The 18,626-nt window shown below is 46.7% G+C and overlaps 1 protein-coding gene across 1 annotated transcript in view; it reads right to left on the bottom strand.

The window, feature by feature from the left end:
• Nucleotides 1-383: 383 nt before the first annotated feature.
• The window catches only part of LOC141587938 (protein FAR1-RELATED SEQUENCE 5-like), a 61,806-nt gene continuing 43,563 nt past the window's right edge, over nt 384-18,626 (bottom strand). The window contains exons 3-4 of the mRNA XM_074409401.1: nt 2,000-2,297; nt 384-1,539 (exon numbers count right to left, since the gene is read on the bottom strand). Coding sequence (XP_074265502.1) covers nt 384-1,539; nt 2,000-2,297 — 1,454 coding nt within the window. The remainder of the gene's footprint in view (nt 1,540-1,999; nt 2,298-18,626) is intronic.

Raw genomic sequence — 18,626 nt, 5'->3', positions numbered from 1 at the left:
AGATAGCAAAACCCATACAACCAAACATGGGCACATAAGTCCACTGGTTTGGTGACATTAGTGATATTTGGTCCACATTAGTACAAAACACCTAAGGATTGCAACGTAGATGGTATGTCATATTAGACGCGGCACAACAATGATACATTTGTTAGCAACAATGGTCACATATGGAGCAAAATAAGCAAACGTTAGTATATATCAGAATGTTTGCACAAAATCCGTGTCAAGGTAAGTTTCCAAGTTGACCCAAAATAGAGGCATTTAGATAGCAAAACCCATACAACCAAACATGGGCACATAAGTCCACTGGTTTGGTGACATTAGTGATATTTGGTCCACATTAGTACAAAACACCTAAGGATTGCAACGTAGATGGTATGTCATATTAGACGCGGCACAGCGACGTACATAGTACTCTCCCCTGCCCCAAGTTCAGACCCTTTCTTAGCCTTCTTCCTCGTACCCATGTTCCTTTTTTTTCGTTGACTTCGACCCTTAGTAGTACAACGTACGGGATCAAGAATAGGAGGCACAGACACATCAACAGTTGGTTCATCTTCCTCCATATTAAGCTTAGAAAGTAACAATTCGACCTCCTCATTCGCTTTAATAAAGAGCTTATCCACGACAGTTCTTGCATCAGAAACACTCTGAGATTTGGTGATGAGATAGTTCATAGCCGTCAACATTGATCGACGCCAATTGATGGCGTTATGAGCGGCATTTCTGCGTATGTCGCTTGGGAGGAACCTCTCCCACACTATAGTCTTTGAAAATTTGGTCCATCTACAGAGTATGTACCTTTCCGGTATCTCGACAACAGAATGCATGTGGAAGACACGGATGATGTGACTGCAAAGCATACCATTAACCTGGAAGTTTCGGCACGTACATTCTGTTAGGTTATTCTTACAATCGTACGTCACGTGATGGTTGTCCTCCTCATGGGCAGCAGGGTAAACACGATACAACAACACCTCAGGGTCATCAATCAGAAGGATGACAGCACGAGTACCCATGGCAAGCGCGAATTCTTTCTCAAACACTCGAAAGAGCTCCAATGTGTAAACCTGAGATGCATGTAGTAACAAATCCACTAGAGGGTACACAGAAGATGGTGTGGATCTTATGCCGTTGAATTCTTTACGCTCTTCCTCACCCCGCCATCTTTTGACCGTGTTTTCAAATATCCCAAAGAATTCGGTAACGGATGTAGTCTTAGAAGCTTGAAATCCCATCGCATGGTTTGTGCTCTCACTCCTTTGGGACGATAAAATCCCGGCTGAAAAGAATTGATTGTTGAAAGCAGTGCTCCATTTGGCTCTATGTTTGTACAATCTCTTAAACCATGAATGGTTGACTAACCCATAATCTGACAACATTTTATGCCAAGTCTGCTCAAATTCAGCCTCATTGTAGTAACCATGAAGGCATTTGTTGAATAGGTTCTGGAACGGACGATCACCCTTTAGTTTCCCGAAGTGCGTTTTGTTGAATGTGCCACTGACATAGACGATGTCTGGTTTGTGGATAAACCTGTCACCAGTTTAACGTTATCAATACTGAAGTGGTCTATAGACAATATGGGAAAATGTAACCATATTAGCATATGTTTCTACAAACAAAGATGGTCACATATATGGCATATTCTACTGACATGAGAAAATAGGACATAATGTTATTATCTTAAGTAATGTTAGTGTTAAGCAAGATAGTAACATTTGTGGCGAAACATGGCGACACAAGACAATATGACCCAGTGTAACCATATTAGTAAAAAAATAAACGTCATACCTTTTCAATTGCATTTGTTATTGCTTGGTCTTGGTTAGTGAAGATAGAGACAGGAAGAACATCCTCACCCATGGATTCGTTGAAAACATTGAACAACCACTCGAATGATTCTTCCTTTTCGTTCGACAGAAAAGCACAACCAAACATGACATTGGACCAATGGTTGTTAATACCAACAAAGGCTCCACAAATGAGATTGTACCTATTGGTGCGATAAGTTGTATCAAATATTTTAACATCTCCGTACAACAAATAGTCATCTCTCATCATCGCATCCCGCCAAAAAAGGTTACTTAATCTACCTTTTTCGTCAAACTGAACGCGGAAAAAGAAACCCGGCTCCTCCGCTTGCCTACTAGTCATGAGGTTGATCAAAGTGGCTGCATCGCCACCTTCAATTGTCTTCATCTTCAATCTGTTAACGTAATTAATATGGTCTCGCTTTGTGTGACCGACAAACGCATCACCACCAGCCCCAGCCGCAGCAACCCTGAATTGGTCTGAAGGAGGAACATATGTAGATACCTCATTTCTGCACCTCTCGCAAACCACCCGGTGATGATTGGGCCGCATGTTTGGTACGCGGAACGATTTGTGACAATTCGTAAGATTATCGTCAAGTGATTGCTCAAATATTAATGTCTACCTCTTAGTTGTCATCTACGTGCCGATACGGTCGTTTTGACAGTAATTAGAGTACATTTGGAGTCCAGGCCTAAAACCGTCTCCATTTTCTGATAATCGTTAAATCCCGAGTCGGAATGTTCTGGAATGTTCCGGATATTTCTATTCCATATTTCACAATCTTTATCTTTTGGTAAACAATTTCCCGTGATATTCACATAAGATATTAAGGAAAACCGAATTATTCCGTCCTACCATAACTTAAACACGGAAATCTTTCTTCCGCAGGAGGAAACCACTTGGGAAAACGCGGCAGTCTGCGCCTCTTCCAAGAGAGAGACGCGAGTGGTGATGCGCCTCTTCCCAGGTTCTTTTCTGCGTAATTTTCGTATCTTTTTCATATCTTTCCGAGATTCACTTCCAAAGAGTCTCCGAAACCCTAATTCCTCCACGTGATTAGTATAAATAGGAGCCTTCGCTCCTCATATTTCTCACGCGAGTGTCCGCCCTTCTCTTCTCCCTTTGCATTCTAGACCTTTGTTCTTACTTTTTGGCGTCTACGTGCTTGAACATTCGACCACGTAAGCTCGGATCCTTCTGAGTACCAGCCTCGTTTGCATGACCTACCAATTTGACCAACTCCACATCAATCAACTTAATTAATCTAATCGTTTTCTTCTTACGAGGGCACTTTCTTTGCATCCGCGTCGAGCATCACTAATCGATTTCTTAGTCCTTCTCGTTTCGTCAACATGTAAGTCTGAGGGTGTATAATCTCTCTTTTTTTTATTGTATTTTACTTATTGTATCACAATTGTAAGGTTTATGTCGAAAATACCTCGTTAAAACCGATTTCTAAACCATGCTTTAAAACCTCTTTTTACGGATTTCCAGTAGATAACCGTCGAGAAAGGACGCAGCAACTGCTGCGCCTCTTCGAAGGAGCGCAGTACCTGCTGCGCCTTTTCGTAAGGCTGCCGCAGTTCCTGCTTCCTTTCTTCTTCGTTCATCCTCTGTAATTCGTTCGATTGTTATTTGTTTTGGTTGTTTGTTAACTCTTCGACTCAATAGTTTAATAATTTCGCATGTATATCATTAATCATCATCATTAGTTCGTATAATTCATTGTTAAACCCGACTTAAATCCCTTATAACCAATATTTGCGGGTTTTCGTCATTAAACTCAATTCGGGTTTTAGAGGTTCGATTCAATCAATATTGAGTCTCTGGAATTCGTCGTTGACATATTTGCACTTGTTATTCATCGTTTGTTCATCACGTTCGTCATTAATTTGTTATTAATTCATCATGTTTAGTCTATTTCATTCACTCATGTCACTAATCAATCATCCTTTCGTGTAAATTAATTAGTATATTCCGTCTCATCCGTGTTTTTTATTGTTTTATGACCCATTAATCATATGCAAATAACCTACTAATCACTTTCATCCGAGTAAATAATTTAATCAATCATTAAATTCACCAACGAGTATTAACAACACGTAATTTCGGCTTCAGAGCCAGAATTCAGGTCAGGAACAGACGCAGCGTCTGCTGCCCTTGTAATACCCCGTATTTATGAGTCTTTGGGTACTCTATCGAGTAGGCCTTACTCTGTCGAGTAAGGGTTAGTTGCGTTTTAAAATAGTTTCTGACCTGTTGGGTACTCGATCGAGTAACTAGGATACTCGATCGAGTAAGGGGGTACTCGATCGAGTACCTTAGATACTCGATCGAGTAGCCGGTTTACGGGGAGTTTTTCTCGGGTTTTGTTAATTATGCGATTAAGATATATAACCTTTTTCCGTCATCATTCTAAACACTTTTCCAAAACCTAATTTACTGTCAAAGAGAGAAAGCAAATACGTTCATCATCTTAATCGCATTGTTAGCAAATCCCGGAGTTTGGAAGGTCGGTTTTCATCGTTTGTTATACCGTTAAGATCCTTGCGTCAAGGGTAAGATCTATGTACCCTTTTTGTTGTTTTTCCTTTAAGTTGGTTAAACCCTAATATGGGGATTTGGGGGTTTTGTGTAGATTGTGATTTGGTAGTGTTTATGTGTTTGTATGATAGGAGAAGGTTTTGTAGAAGAGGCTTTTTGATACAGCTGTTGATACCGTCTGACGGTTGTGCTTTCCAGGTAGGATTTCCTACTCAGTATTAGTCCCATAATGGGACGATTGTTGATGTGTTGAGATTGATTGTTTGATATAGTAATTGTGTTGTGACGGCTGTGATTGTGATTGTGATTGTGATTGTCTGTCTCTAGTTCTCGAGATGCGTTCTCGGCTGAGTGGAGTCACTTGCGGGAGTGGCTTCACGCCCTAGTTTCGCCCTTCGTGGAACCCGCCACGGAAGGGGATGTGCACATTAATGGACAGGGTTATCGCTCGGTATGATGAGCGGGGCTTAGGTGGGAACGACTGCGGTCCCCCACTGGCAGGGCTGGTCCAGTGGACAGTCGGTGATTGAGATTGTTGGGATTGGTGTGATGGTGTGTGTGTGCGACGGTTAAGCTGTATGTTTATCTTATTGTTGATATATTAAATTGTGTGATTAATCGACCCGTTTAAATGTTTTAAAAGCGTGGTGATCCATTCGGGGTGGTGAGCGAGTTATTGAGCAGTATGATATGACGCGTATGAGATAGCGGGATGAGTCATCACGTGGCGGTTGGAAGTCTTCCGTGTCGACGATGTTTTATAGCTTTGATAGTTTTAGCATGAGACCGTCCGAGAATCTTGTATTTCTTTTTATCGTTTGGAATTGCTATGTAATCACTTTAAACTTTATTTACTTTTAAAGTTGTTTCGTTATTGTCTTATGAATATCATGCCTCGGGTAACCGAGATGGTGGCATCCTTATACCTGAGTGATCCTGGTAAGGCACTTGGAGTGTGGGGGTGTTACAAATGGTATCAGAGCGACGATCCTGAAACTTGTAACCAATGAATTTAATGAATATAGGGAGTCAATTAAAATGAACCCGGGGTAAAGGTTGTAGGAGCTAATGCAAAGGCTTGGGAGACGTCCTAAAGTCGCGAACTCGCCCTACAATTTTGAACCGGTCACCATGGGATATGAGTCGGGATCGCTATGTGTTTATCTTGTGAATTGTGTACCTATATGGTGATGTGTGGCATGAATCGGTGGGTGTTTGTATGTGGAGAATGGGGAATGTGTAGAAAAGATGGTGATGATGTGATTTCGTAAGCTATTGAATGAAAGCATGATAGTCGGTTTACAATGTTGTTTTGAATTGTAGGAAAAGTATATGAGAATGATGAATGATGTGGTAGAAAAAGGAAGTAGTTCATATGTGATAATATGTGATGAATGATGATGTTGCAGGATGGATGATTCATAATGTGGCATAATAATAACATGTGCATAGGAATGTTGTGTCGTATACGTATATTTGGTTTGCATAAGGTTGCATGATAAGTTTATGTACTTGTCCACTATTGTTCATGTGTATATGTGGTAAGAAGTGTGTAAATTTGTAATGAATGAATTGGTTGGAAGAGATTAAGTAAGTAATTGCATAAAAATATGAAATTCATGTGTGGAACATGTTTATGTGGGTAATGGATTTTAATAATATGGCAATGTTTGTAACATGTGAATAGGGGATTTTATGTTGTATATTATGTTATTGTGTACGTAAAGTTATAAAATAAAAGCATGTGGTAAATTGTGATTGACAAGTTAAATAATCGATGTGCATGATGAATGTTGTTGCTTGGCTTTTGAAAATAGTAACTGTTCCGGGTGTAATTCCGGAGCAGGGTTATGACCACGTAAGCTTGTTGAGTGATGTCTTTTCTTGTCTCTTCCTTTCGCTCTCTCCTGTAAAGATGAACAAACTGAGGGCTCGGCTTGGTACCGAGCGTACTCACTCCGACGCTCAAGTCAGTAAACTTAAAGAGATTAAGTTGTGTGTTACTTGGCAAAGTATATTGTAGAGAGGTAAGGGAGTTTATACCAGATTAATAGTGAGTTTTTAGGATGAGTTGTGGATCGTTTTCTCAATGAGGATTGAGGAGTGTTTATAGATTTTCACCTTTTGTCACGTAGTGGCCAAGTGGCCAAGTGGCTAGCAGGTGGAAAGACTGTTCTACCCTCGGCCGAGGGACCCATGGCAGGCCGGCTGGCCTGGTTGACTCCATGCCGAGGGGACTGGATGTGAGTACGCGGATATGCCTCCTACCGGCTAGTTGCCTAGCCGAGACCCAGTGACAGCCGACAGTCGCGTGCGTCGCTTGTTAGGGTTGTCTAATACGTTGACTTCTGTCTTTTGGCTTTGACCTTGCTCAATATGTTGACTCGGTCGCCGGGTGCGAGAATATGCCCCATCAATTTGCCCCCAGCGTAGTCTATGCCGTGGTATGGACCTTCGATGAGTGTTGAGCGTATTCTGCGCAAGTTGAACTTCTTCCCCGGCTTCTTCTTCCTCGGCTTGGTTCTGTTCAGGCCGTACCGTATCCCCCTTCGACATGGATGTGTAATGGACATCAAATGTGGAAAAGAAAATGGCGTTGGCCGAGACCAAGGTTGAGAGTGCCGTGTGCTTTTGATTGCCCCCGGCCGGTGCTGTCTTTGCTTTGTTGATCAGCTGGCCGATAGCAAGTAGATACCAAGGAGCATGTCGAAGAAGATTGGTAACTGTATGTCGATTGACATTCCGTGGCTGCATGCTTGACACGTGGCTTGGCATTGATTGGTGGACGTTTCATGGGCTTTGCCCTGATTGGTCCACTTCATGGGCTTTGCTCTATAAATAGAGCAGCGTGCCCCGTTTTTTGGCCATAAAACTTCATTTTCTCAAAAAATTTCCTCTCTCTTAGTTTTTTCGAAGAAATTTCTCTCTAGTCTTCAAAGTGTTACTCGGCGTAGCACTTTTTCCAAGGTAAACAAACAAATTTTTCCAACTTTTAATTGTTAAGTTTTTGTTGTCACTATGTCTTCTGCGGATGCTCAACCCAGTACCTCTGCGCCGGGGGGCGAACCGTCGCATCCTGATGAACAGGAGCCACTGGTTGTCACCCCGATAGGGTTTGGGGGTCCCAAGTCTCCTTCTCCTGAAATTGATCCTCAATTTTTGGAGGGTTTTGATGATGACGATGATGAGGCGACCCCTTCTGTCGTAAAGAGGCCGCAATTCTCGTGGCACGGCGACGCCTGTTCGATCAATCCTGATCGTGCTTGGACGAACAAGTTCGCTAGTTGTTCCGGTTCTGACCTTTTTGAGGATCATTACTCCTTCGGCAGGGGGTATAGAATAATTATCTCTGAGGAGGGTCAGGCCGTCTGTTGCCCTCCCGAGGGTTGTATCGGCGTGTACATCAGACACCTGGAGTATGGGCTCCGGTTTCCTCTGAATGAATACGTTGCTGCTATAATTAAAGCCATGAATGTCGCCGTGGCCCAACTGCATCCGTTGGCCATCAGGACGATTATTGGTTTTGTATGGTTATGTCTTTTTAAAGGGGAGGCCCCAACGGTGAACCTCTTCCGCCGGCTTCACCATCTTCGACAGTCTACTCTAGGCGGCACGGGGTGGTATAGCATACAGACCGAGGCGGGTTATGTTACCATTTCCAAGCTGACATCTTGCAAGGACTGGAAGGGGCGGTGGGTATACGTCGAGGTTCCGGAGGACTATCCACGCCCGGTCCTTTCGTGAGCGCGTCAATTTGCGGTGTGAGAATCGGGGGAGCATGACAAATATGTCTCCGGAATAAGCTTAAGATGGACGCCATGAAGGTCTATCTTAATGAGGACGAAAAGCGGGCAATGAGGCTGTTTGAGGCCGAGAAGGATGGCACGCCAAAGGGATGGATGCCCCGACGCGATCGTTCTTCGGGATGAGCCGCTCGCCACGTCGCCTCATCCGGCCCTCGGCCCGGGGTGAGTGGGGTCGGTATGAGGCCCATCTTTGCTTTTTATGTTTCTGTATTTGAATTTTAGTTTATTTCTTTTGCAGACCGATTTGGCCCGGAACTGCCTGTCTCCGCTCTCCAGAGGTTGGGACTTGACGAGGACGGGAGAGTTGTTGAGCTGCATCCTAAGGCCTTGCCACGTGATCGCAGACCGGCCCCTCACGAACTTATGGAGCAGCAGTTGAAGGCATTGGATGTGGCGGCGGCTCAAGCGCAGATTGCTGGTAACGTGCCGTGCCGGAGACCAAAGACGACGTCTACGGCGGTAACGGCGTCAACTCCAGCTCAATCTTCAATCCCCGTAATCCAAAAGGAGCAGGTGGTCGTTGATGTTGAAGAGGAGGTCACCGTTGTGGAGGGTCCTCCTCCTTCAAATAAGAGAAAAGAGGCAACGCCTGCCGCTGCTGCTGTTACCGAGGCCGGGAAAGGAAAGGGACAAGCCGGCCCTCTACCCAAGAAGGCCAGGACTGGTACGGATCTTATCCATGGCTCGGATTTAGCAGGTTCATTGGGCATTTCTGATGACAGGCTCTCTGACATGTCAATGAATGTTGACATGGATGCTTTGTCTGGATTTTTTGTAGATCAGCCGCCGTCAGCTGTCGTTCGCACTGAACGGCAATTGGAGAAGCAGCCTGTGCAGACGGGCGATAGAAATGTCACCGTTGACTCCTCATCCCAGAAGGTTTCCCCCGCTCAGCTTGTGGCGGAGGGCGCAAGGTTGTCCAAGAGGCTGGCGAAGTGGACTGAACTAGCCGGTGCTCATATTATGAAGCAAGAAACGGTCATGGCTCGAGCTGCCCCTGCGCTTGAACGGCTTAAGCTCGAGCTTGCCGCAGCTAAGAAGGAGGCTGAGAGGTCGAGGGAGGACTTCCAGGCCGCCAAGAAGGACCTCCTCGCTGAGCGAAAGTTTAGGGAGGACGCTGAAAAGGCGGTCCTAGCCGAGAGAGCCAAGGTTGAGGCTGCGGAGGCTGACGCTGCTAAGCTGCTGGAGGAGAAAGATAAATTTGAGGGCGGCTATAAGGCCGTGGTTGAGCAGAAGGAGAGATGGAAGACTATGCATTCGGCTGAGGCGAAGGATCATAGGAACACCAAGGCTATCCTTGCTCAGAGGGAGAAGGACATTGAGACGCTGCAAACCGTTATCATCCCTGAGATGTGTGCCCGGTACCGGGACCAAGCTGAAGAGGCTACCAAGGATGCAATCAAAGAGCTCCTTCCTGAAGGTAACTTCCCGTGGCAAGATTTTGACCGACTTCTTGATGAGAAGGCGGATGCTGCGGAGGCCAAGGCTGCGGATGAGGCGAAGGCGGCGAAGGCTGCTCAGGAAGCTGAGGCCAAGGCGGCCCATGCTGAAAAGGTGAAGGAGGCTAGGGAGGAGGCTGAGAGAGCAAGGGCAGGTGAAGCTGCCAAGTCGGCTCCTGGGCCGCCCACCGTTGGTGATGCTGCTACTGTTGCCGGTGGCGAGCAGAAACAGGCATAGGGAAACGGGCGGCCGTCACCAGATTCACCCGGCCCTTCTGACAGCTTCAGCTGTTCGGGGGCTAACTATTGAGCCTTTCCTCCCTGCCATCCTTTTGGCGCTTAAAGTCTTATGTCTGTAACCTTTTGATGTACTTCTTTTTTTTTGTTAAACTTTGGTAGGTTGTGTTTAGGCTATCCCTATGGGGACGGCCGTCGACTTTGTTTTGCCTCACCTGTAAACATTTTTCAATAGAGTTTGTTTATTTTGCCTCCATTAAGTTGTCTTCTTACGTTTCAACATATTGAGTGCTTTTTCGTTTTTACTTTCGGCTTGGCCGAGGCAGTTAGAAGGCGCATCTCAATTGTACTTAAACGTTTTTAAACATGTTGGCATGTTGGTCGCATCCTCCTCCACTCCCGGTCTTAGCCGAGGCGGTCAAATTTGCGCTTCCCAACCGCCGTTGTGAACATGTTAGCGTATCGGTCGTTGTGTCCCCGCTACTCCCGGCTTTGGCCGAGGCAATCAAGGTTACGGCTCGACAGCGTTCGTATCTGTAGACATATTGATCGCTTCCTCTGCCCCCTCGGATTGGCCGAGGCGACTAGAATTGCGTCTCAACTGTACTTATACGTTCCTAAGCATGTTGGTCGCTTTCGCGAGTATCAACTGCATTTGTAGTGACTGCCGTGGCGTCTACTAAGCATGTTGGTCGCTTTCGCGAGTATCAATCGCCATTGCGGTGGATCGCCGGCTTTGGCCGTGGCGTCTACCTTGGTGCGACTACGGAGGGGACAAGCATCTTGATGGAAAATTTGGATCATTCTTCATAAGGTATAATCACGCGCTGAGGTGTCCACAACGGTCTCGGACACCTCCGCCGCTATACAAAATACTTCTTAAGGTTGTCTGTGTTCCAATGGCTCATTAGAGGAACACCCTCCATGTCTGTCAGCCGGTATGTCCCCGGCCTCATTTCTTCAACCACTTTGTAGGGTCCTTCCCAGTTGGCCGTCATTTTACCATGGATGTTTCCTTTGTTTGTTGCGGCCGACTTTATTAGGACTAGATCTCCTACTCTTAAGTCTCTTTTGTGGACCCTACGGTTGTATGCTCTTCTCATTCGGTTTTGATATACTGCCAAGTTGAGCCGTGCCGTGTCTCGACTTTCTTCGACCAGGTCTAGGGAGGCTCTCAGGCCTTCCTCATTTTCGACTGGGTCAAAAGTTTGCGTTCTGAATGTCGGCACCGCTGCTTCAATTGGCAGGACGGCCTCAGACCCATAGACTAGGTGAAATGGACTGTACCCCGTTGCTTCTTTCTCCGTGGTTCGAAGGGACCACAGGACGCCGGGTAGTTCATCAACCCATCTTCCCTTTAGATCTTCGACCTTCTTTTTCAACCCGTTCAGTATTGTCTTATTGGCTGCCTCTGCCTGTCCGTTGCTCTGAGGGTGGCAGACGGAGAAGTATGCAAATTTGATACCGAGCTCTTCCAACCAATTCATTACCATGTCGCTCCAAAACTCTCGGCCGTGGTCAAATACCATGACTTGGGGTAACCCAAATCGAGTTATGACGTTCTCCCAAATCACCTTTCTTACGGCCGCCGTGGTCTTGGCAGGTACCGCGACAGCTTCGACCCATTTGGTGAAGTAGTCAACGGCGACGATTAGGTACTTCCTTCCTCCGGAGGCCGTCGGAAATGGCCCTAATAAATCCATCCCCCACTGTGCGAATGGTAGGGGGCTAAGTACTGGTTTCAAGTCTCGGGAAGGTGCATGTATCACCGGAGCATGCATCTGACAATTCTTGCACTTCTTGGTCTTAGTTCTGGAATCTTTCAGCATGGTCGGCCAGAAGTAGCCGGCTCGGAGAGCTTTGTGGGCTAACGTTCTCGCCCTCATGTGATGTCCGCAGATGCCTTCGTGAATCTCACAAGATGAGCTCCGCGTACCGGGCCGACACATTTCAAAAAGTGGTCTTATCACGGACCTTCTGTATAGTTCTCCTTCGAACACCAAGTACCTTGCGGCGATCCTTTTTATCTTCTGAGAGAGACTGCGGTCCTCTGGTAACTCTTTTGTTAGTTTGTATTTCATTATCGGAGTCATCCACGTCGTCTCGGCTTCGATGTCGCACACCATGCCAACGGTCTCAGTGATGCTTTTAGCATTCCGATATCCACCAAAGACGGTTCGACCGACATTCTTGATGCTTGAATGGCAAGTTTTGAGAGAGCGTCGGCTCGGTTGTTCTCGGACTGGGATGCACTTTGTATTTGGAAAGATTTCAATTTTGCAGTGTCGGCTTTTACCCTTTCCAGGTATCTCACCATCCCGTCGTCTCGAGCCTCATACTCTCCTCTGATTTGGTTAGTGACTAAGAGTGAATCTGTTTTTACCACAACATGCTCCGCCCCGGCAGCTCTAGCTAACTCGACTCCAGTTATCACTGCCTCATATTCGGATTCGTTGTTTGAGGCCGAGAAGGTAAACTTCAAGGCGTACTCAAACTCGTCCCCGTTAGGGCTGATGATAAGGATGCCGGCTCCTGAGCTGTTTGCCGTGGAGGACCCGTCGGTGTATACTTCCCACACCCCGGGATGTGATTCTTCTTGATATGTGCACTCGGCCAGGAAGTCTGCAAGCGCTTGCCCCTTTATCGAGGGCCTCAGTTTGTATTGGATGCCGAAGCCGGATAGCTCCACTGCCCATTTGATAAGTCTGCCTGATTTTTCGAATTTTTCCAATGCTTTCTCCAATGGCTGGTCGGTTAAGACCGTCACGGGATGTGCGTCGAAGTAGGGTTTCAGCTTCCTTGCGGCAACGACGACGGCAAGGGCTGCTTTTTCGATCAGTGGGTAGTTTCTTTCGGCGGCTAGCAGTGTATGGCTGATAAAGTAGATTGGGTGTTGCTGCTTGTTTTCTTCTCTGACGATCACGGCACTGACCGTGGCCAAGGTAACTACTAAATATAGGTATAGCGTCTCTCCCAGCGTCGGCCTGGACAGGGTCGGGAGAGTTAGTAGGTGGGCTTTCAGTTGCTTGAAAGCCGCACTCTGTTCCTCCCCCCAGCAAAAGTCTTTATTCCCCTTCAACACTTTAAAGAATGGGGTGCTCTTGTCGGCCGACCGAGAGATGAAGCGGGCGAGAGCCGCCATCCTCCCGGTCAGCATCATAACCTCTTTTCGATTCCTCGGCTCCGGCAGGTCTAGTATTGCTTTGATCTTCTCTGGATTGGCATCAATTCCTCTGGCGCTGACAAGCACGCCGAGGAACTTGCCGGCCCGGACACCGAAGTTGTATTTATGTGGGTTAAGCTTCATTTTATATTTCCTTAGTGAACAAAATGTCTCGCTCAAGTCGGCCAAGTGCTCGCTGTCAGACTTGCTTTTTACAATAGCATCGTCGACGTAAGCCTCGATGTTTCGCCCTTTTTGATCTTGAAACACTTTGTCCACCAGCCTAGTGTAAGTTGCGCCAGCGTTTTTCAAACCGAACGGCATCATTTTATACATGTATGTGCCGTGTATGGTGATGAATGCGCACTTAGGCATGTCTTCCTCGGCCATGAATACCTGATGGTACCTCGAGAAGGCGTCTAGCAGGCTCAGCATAGTGTAGCCTGTCGTTGCGTCAATTAAACTATCTATTCGAGGCAAGGGATATCAATCTTTAGGGCATGCTTTATTAAGATTTGTAAAATCAACACACATCCTCCACGCCCCTGATGACTTCTTTACCATTACAACATTTGCTAGCCATTCAGGGTAAGTACAAGGCATGATAAAGCCCGCCTCTAATAGTTTATCTACCTCGGCTTTGATGGCCTCATCTTTCTCGGCCGAGGAGTTCCTCATCTTCTGTTTAACAGGGCGAGCGGTGGAGAGTACGTTCAGCTTGTGAACGATCACCTCCCGGCTCACGCCTGGCATCTCGGCTGCTGAGTATGCGAAGACATCTTTGTTCTTCCTCAGCAGGTCTAGGAGATCGGCTCTGAATTTTGGCTCCAGGCCGACATCGACAGTTACGGTGCGCCCTGGGTCAATTTCCACTTCTTCGGTCTCGGCTCCTTCGACCATGCCGACATTAGTATCCATCTTTTCGCCCTCCTGCTGTGAGGATGGGCTCTTCCCCTTCTCTGATTTCTTCGTCACTTTGAGGGATTTCATGTTGCACCCTCTGGCAGATACTTGGACATTGACAATTTCGTCTCTTTCGTCCTTTGAGACGAGTTTTTGCGCTTCCCCCCGGTCCGAGACATACATCAATGTCAGGGCCCGGATGGACATCACCGCATCGGCCTCGCTCAAAGTGACTCGGCCTATGAGAACATTGTAGGCAGACGAACCATCAATGACCACGAACTCAGATAAAACATTCTTGGCCGCATCGGCTTATTAAACATCACCGGCGATCGATTGACCCTAGGGGTACCAGACCGGCCCCGGTGAAGCTGTATAGCGGGTTGGTGCAGGGGCTCAGGCCTTCAATCTTCAGACCGAGATTGAGAAAGCATTCCCTGAACATGATGTTTGTGTAGGCGCCTGTGTCAATCAGGCACCTCTTCACCAAGTGGTTGGCTATGTCTAGGTGGACTACAAGCGGGTCGCTGTGCGGGGCAACGACGCCTTCGTAGTCCTTCTTGCCGATGGTTATATCGGGGACGGTGGAAGCGGGGATCGCTGTGGTGGGCACAAAGTTGATGGCTTGGTAAAGCTCATTTAGGTGACGTTTGTGCCCATTAGCTGACCCACCGTTCTCGTTTCCTCCGATTACAACCTGGATCACTCCCATCATTTGGAATATCGATTTTGTTCGCCCGTCGGAGCTTGTTTCGGGCCTCCGGCTACATACTTCTTGAGGGCCCCCTTTCGAATCGGCTCCTCGATGGCGTTCCTCGATCCGAGCAGGTTTTCGGTCTTATGGCGGTTTGGCCGTGGTAGTCACAAAATGGTTAGTGTCGCCGTCCCCCCCCGCCTTGGGGGGCCTGGCCCACTTCTGCCCTTCATTCTTGCTTAGGGCAAAGACCTCGGCCGGTGACTTGACTAGGGGGGTGAGACTGCTGTACCGCTTCTGGGTGTATGGTCCCGAACTCCCCCCGGCGCCCGCCGAGTTCTGTCTCTTATTAAATCTCTCAGGTCATGACCTATTCATGCCACGGCGTCCTTCATCTACGTTGTCCCGGCGGCTCCTCCTTTCTGGGTGCCCAGCTTCGTTGTGGCCTACCCAGGTCTTGTGATAGTCCTCCACCTTGACGGCTCGGTCGGCCATCTTTCTGGCGGAGTCTAGGTTGAGGTCCTCGCACTTGATGAGCTCATTTTTGAACTCGCCTTTCGGCAGGCCTTTCATCAGTGCGAAGGCCGCCAGTTCGGTGTTCAGCTCACGAATCTGCTGAACCTTAGTATCGAACCTCTTCACATAGCTCCGGAGGGACTCGTCCTCCCCCTGTCGGATAGTTAGGAGATCCGAGGTCTCCACGGCCCTTCTCTTGTTGCAGGCGTACTGGGCTATGAAGTTGTCTCTCAGGTCGGCATAGCAGTATACCGAGCCATTAGGTAGCCCCTTGTACCAACTCTGTGCCATCCTATGCAGGGTTGTTGGGAAGACTCGGCACCACACCTCATCGGGTTGCTCCCATACCGACATGTACGACTCGAAAGCCTCGGCATGGTCGGTTGGGTCACTATCCCCTTTGTATGATATGGGCGGCAGCTTCAGCTTAGTTGGCACCGGGACTTCGAGGACATAGGCACCGAGGGGCTGTCTGACCACGTGCCTAATGACACGCGGCAATCGGCTCCTCGCAACCCTAGTCCGGCTTCTCTCCATGTGGCGGGAAGGGCTTCTTGTTATCCGACTTTGGTGAGTCGGGCTCCTTTCTTCGTTTCTTCGGGGGTGGCCTCGTTGTTGCCGCGGCGACGCTGTCCTCCTGCGAGTGGGGGAAGGACTTCGGTCCGCCACTGGCAGCACGGGCTCCGCCGGCGTCCTTGCATGCCCAGCTCTTTGTATTACTCCGGTCAAGTTGTTCGGAGTCACTTTGTGGGCCCTGGTCACCTATGGAGGCGCTGCCGCCCCTGTCGTCGTGACAGGAGTGACCGGCGTACCACCCATCAGGTCCAGGAATAGCTTCAATTTGGCCGCATCGACCACATGTCCCATGACAGTGACTTGGCCGGTAGGCAGCGGTGTTTCTGACTCTCTTGACATCCTGTACTTCACCGGCTCAATCACTCGGCCGGTGGGGGACTGCCCGATCTCAGAATTAGGGAATGTGTCATCCTGGTAGAATGCGGTTTCGTCACTCACAATTATTTCTTGTTGTTTTGACATCCTCTTAGCTCTTTGAATGGTTTTTTGGTTGTTTTTTTTTTGTAAGGTAGGTGACCAGCTTTTAGTACTGCTCCCCACAGACGACGCCAATTGTTCCGGGTGTAATTCCAGAGCAGGATTATGACTACGTAAGCTTGTTGAGTGATGTCTTTTCTTGTCTCTTCCTTTCGCTCTCTCCTGTAAAGATGAACAAACTGAGGGCTCGGCTTGGTACCGAGCGTACTCACTCCGACGCTCAAGGCAGTAAACTTAAAGAGATTAAGTTGTGTGTTACTTGGCAAAGTATATTGTAGAGAGGTAAGGGAGTTTATACCAGATTAATAGTGAGTTTCTAGGATGAGTTGTGGATCGTTTTCTCAATGAGGATTGAGGAGTATTTATAGACTTTCACCTTTTGTCACGTAGTGGCCAAGTGGCCAAGTGGCTAGCAGGTGGAAAGACTGTTCTACCCTCGGCCGAGGGACCCATGGCAGGCCGACTGGCCTGGTTGACTCCATGCCGAGGGGACTGGATGTGAGTACGCGGATATGCCTCCGGGGCTAGTTGCCTAGCCGAGACCCAGTGACAGCCGACAGTCGTGCGCTAGGGGTTAAGTCATCTAATACGTTGACTTCCTGTCTTTTGGCTTTGACCTTGCTCAATATGTTGACTCGGTTAGCGGGTGCAGAATATGTCCCATCAGTAACATATGATTATGAATACTGGTTTTATGAGTTTTGGACTGGTTTTGTTTGCTTGGTTGTTGTTTAAGTTGTTTGGAAGTAAAATCAAGTAGTTGTGTTTTTCGATTATAAAGAGGTTGTCTTTAAACTGTTATAACTTGAGATGCATAAATGATTTTGATGTGATTCCAATTGGAGGTGATAGCTTGTCCTTTTACGATTCTAAGGATAGGTCACACGCCCAAAACGACCAAGTAATGAGTGAGTTATGACTGTTTTACGAAAACTGGACAGTGCTGAGAATTGGGGTACTCGATCGAGTAGCCTTGGTACTCGATCGAGTAAGGGGGAACTCGATCGAGTACGTTAGTTACTCGATCAAGTAGCCCTGGTGATTTGTTTTACGTGCTTCTGATCTTCACCTACTCGATCGAGTAAGTCACTTACTCGATCGAGTGGCCGGTACTCGATCTAGTGACCCCTGTTTTGGGTCATATGCTTATCTTTTGACATTCGTTGCATATTATGTTTAATTCAAAGTTGTTATTTTACTTCTTTATGCATTGTTTTACATGTAAGTTGGTCTTGATACGTAAGTTACCCAATCTTATGGGGTGGTGAGTGGCACCTTATGGTGAGTATGAGTTTGGTGGGAGGAGATGAGCTATATGTGGTTGTGCTGAGAAGTGGAAAAAGAAAAAGGATATTAATGAGCTGATTGAGGCATGGTGCAAGTTTTGGTGAGACGTGGTGAGTGATTTATTCGCGAAATTGAGTGATGTAAAAGTAAGTGAAAGTGGGTAAGGGATGATGTGGGTCTAAGGAACGTGAGAATGAAAAGATTGAAAGGAAGGTTTGGATAGTGGCAACTTGAGATGTGTAAAGAATTATGGAGTGAGATGGTTAGGAGTCGTGTGGGTCAAGAATATATTTAGTGAAAGTTCTTTTTAAAGGGGTTGAGAAGAGTGGTATATAGTGAACTTTATGGAGACATGTTGCGAGGTGGATTTGTAGACAGTGAGTGAGTTTTGGAGATTTGGTTATTAAGAGGTGAAACTACGTGTGATTTCTTTGGGCATTTAACGGCATGAAACGAAGTTGTTTAAACAGTGAACGTTGATTTTATGGATAGGTTAGTGACAAGTGTGAGCGATAGCATAATAAGAGAAGATCCATGGTAAGAAAGAGTGAGATGATATCGACATAAAATAATGGGATTTGAGCTTTGGCGGAATGAGAAGGTAACCGGAGCACTAAAAAAATTAGATAGAAGTAATAAGGAGTTGAGCTATTAAATGGTATTGTTGAATGTGAAGAGAAAAGAAGAGTAAAAAGTAAGCTAAGGAAAATTTTCACCGGAGTTATGTGATATAAAGGTAAGGAATCATCGAAATGTGTGATATTATCATAAGGATGTTAGTTAATGGTTATATGGGAGCTTCAGGACAACATGATTAATAATGAGTTTCGAGGAATTAAGGGAGTAAGAGTTGGTGGAGTATTTACACGATAGGAGATTTTTGGTGGAAAGTTAGATGACGATACAATTAAGATAGTATTGGGAATAATGTTGAGGTAATTTTGTTGATGGGTTTGATGTTCTTTATTTGGGGATGTTAACCAAAGATAGGAGAAAAACCGTGTTGTTTTGATATGAGTGTAAGAGGTTTGATATACGAGCGGTGGTGGTATTGTGGTGTTGTCACTAGTGGTTAAGGGTGATGATAGATAAGAAAGACAGATTCTAGAGAGGTTGATTTTACAAAGGCCGGATTGATATGTATGGGTGTAAGGGAGTATAAG

This window comes from Silene latifolia, chromosome 6 (assembly GCF_048544455.1).
Source record: "Silene latifolia isolate original U9 population chromosome 6, ASM4854445v1, whole genome shotgun sequence".
NCBI lineage: Eukaryota > Viridiplantae > Streptophyta > Magnoliopsida > Caryophyllales > Caryophyllaceae > Silene > Silene latifolia.
The sequence above is the reverse complement of the archived record's forward strand: the minus strand, read 5'-3'. Positions and strand labels throughout refer to the sequence as shown.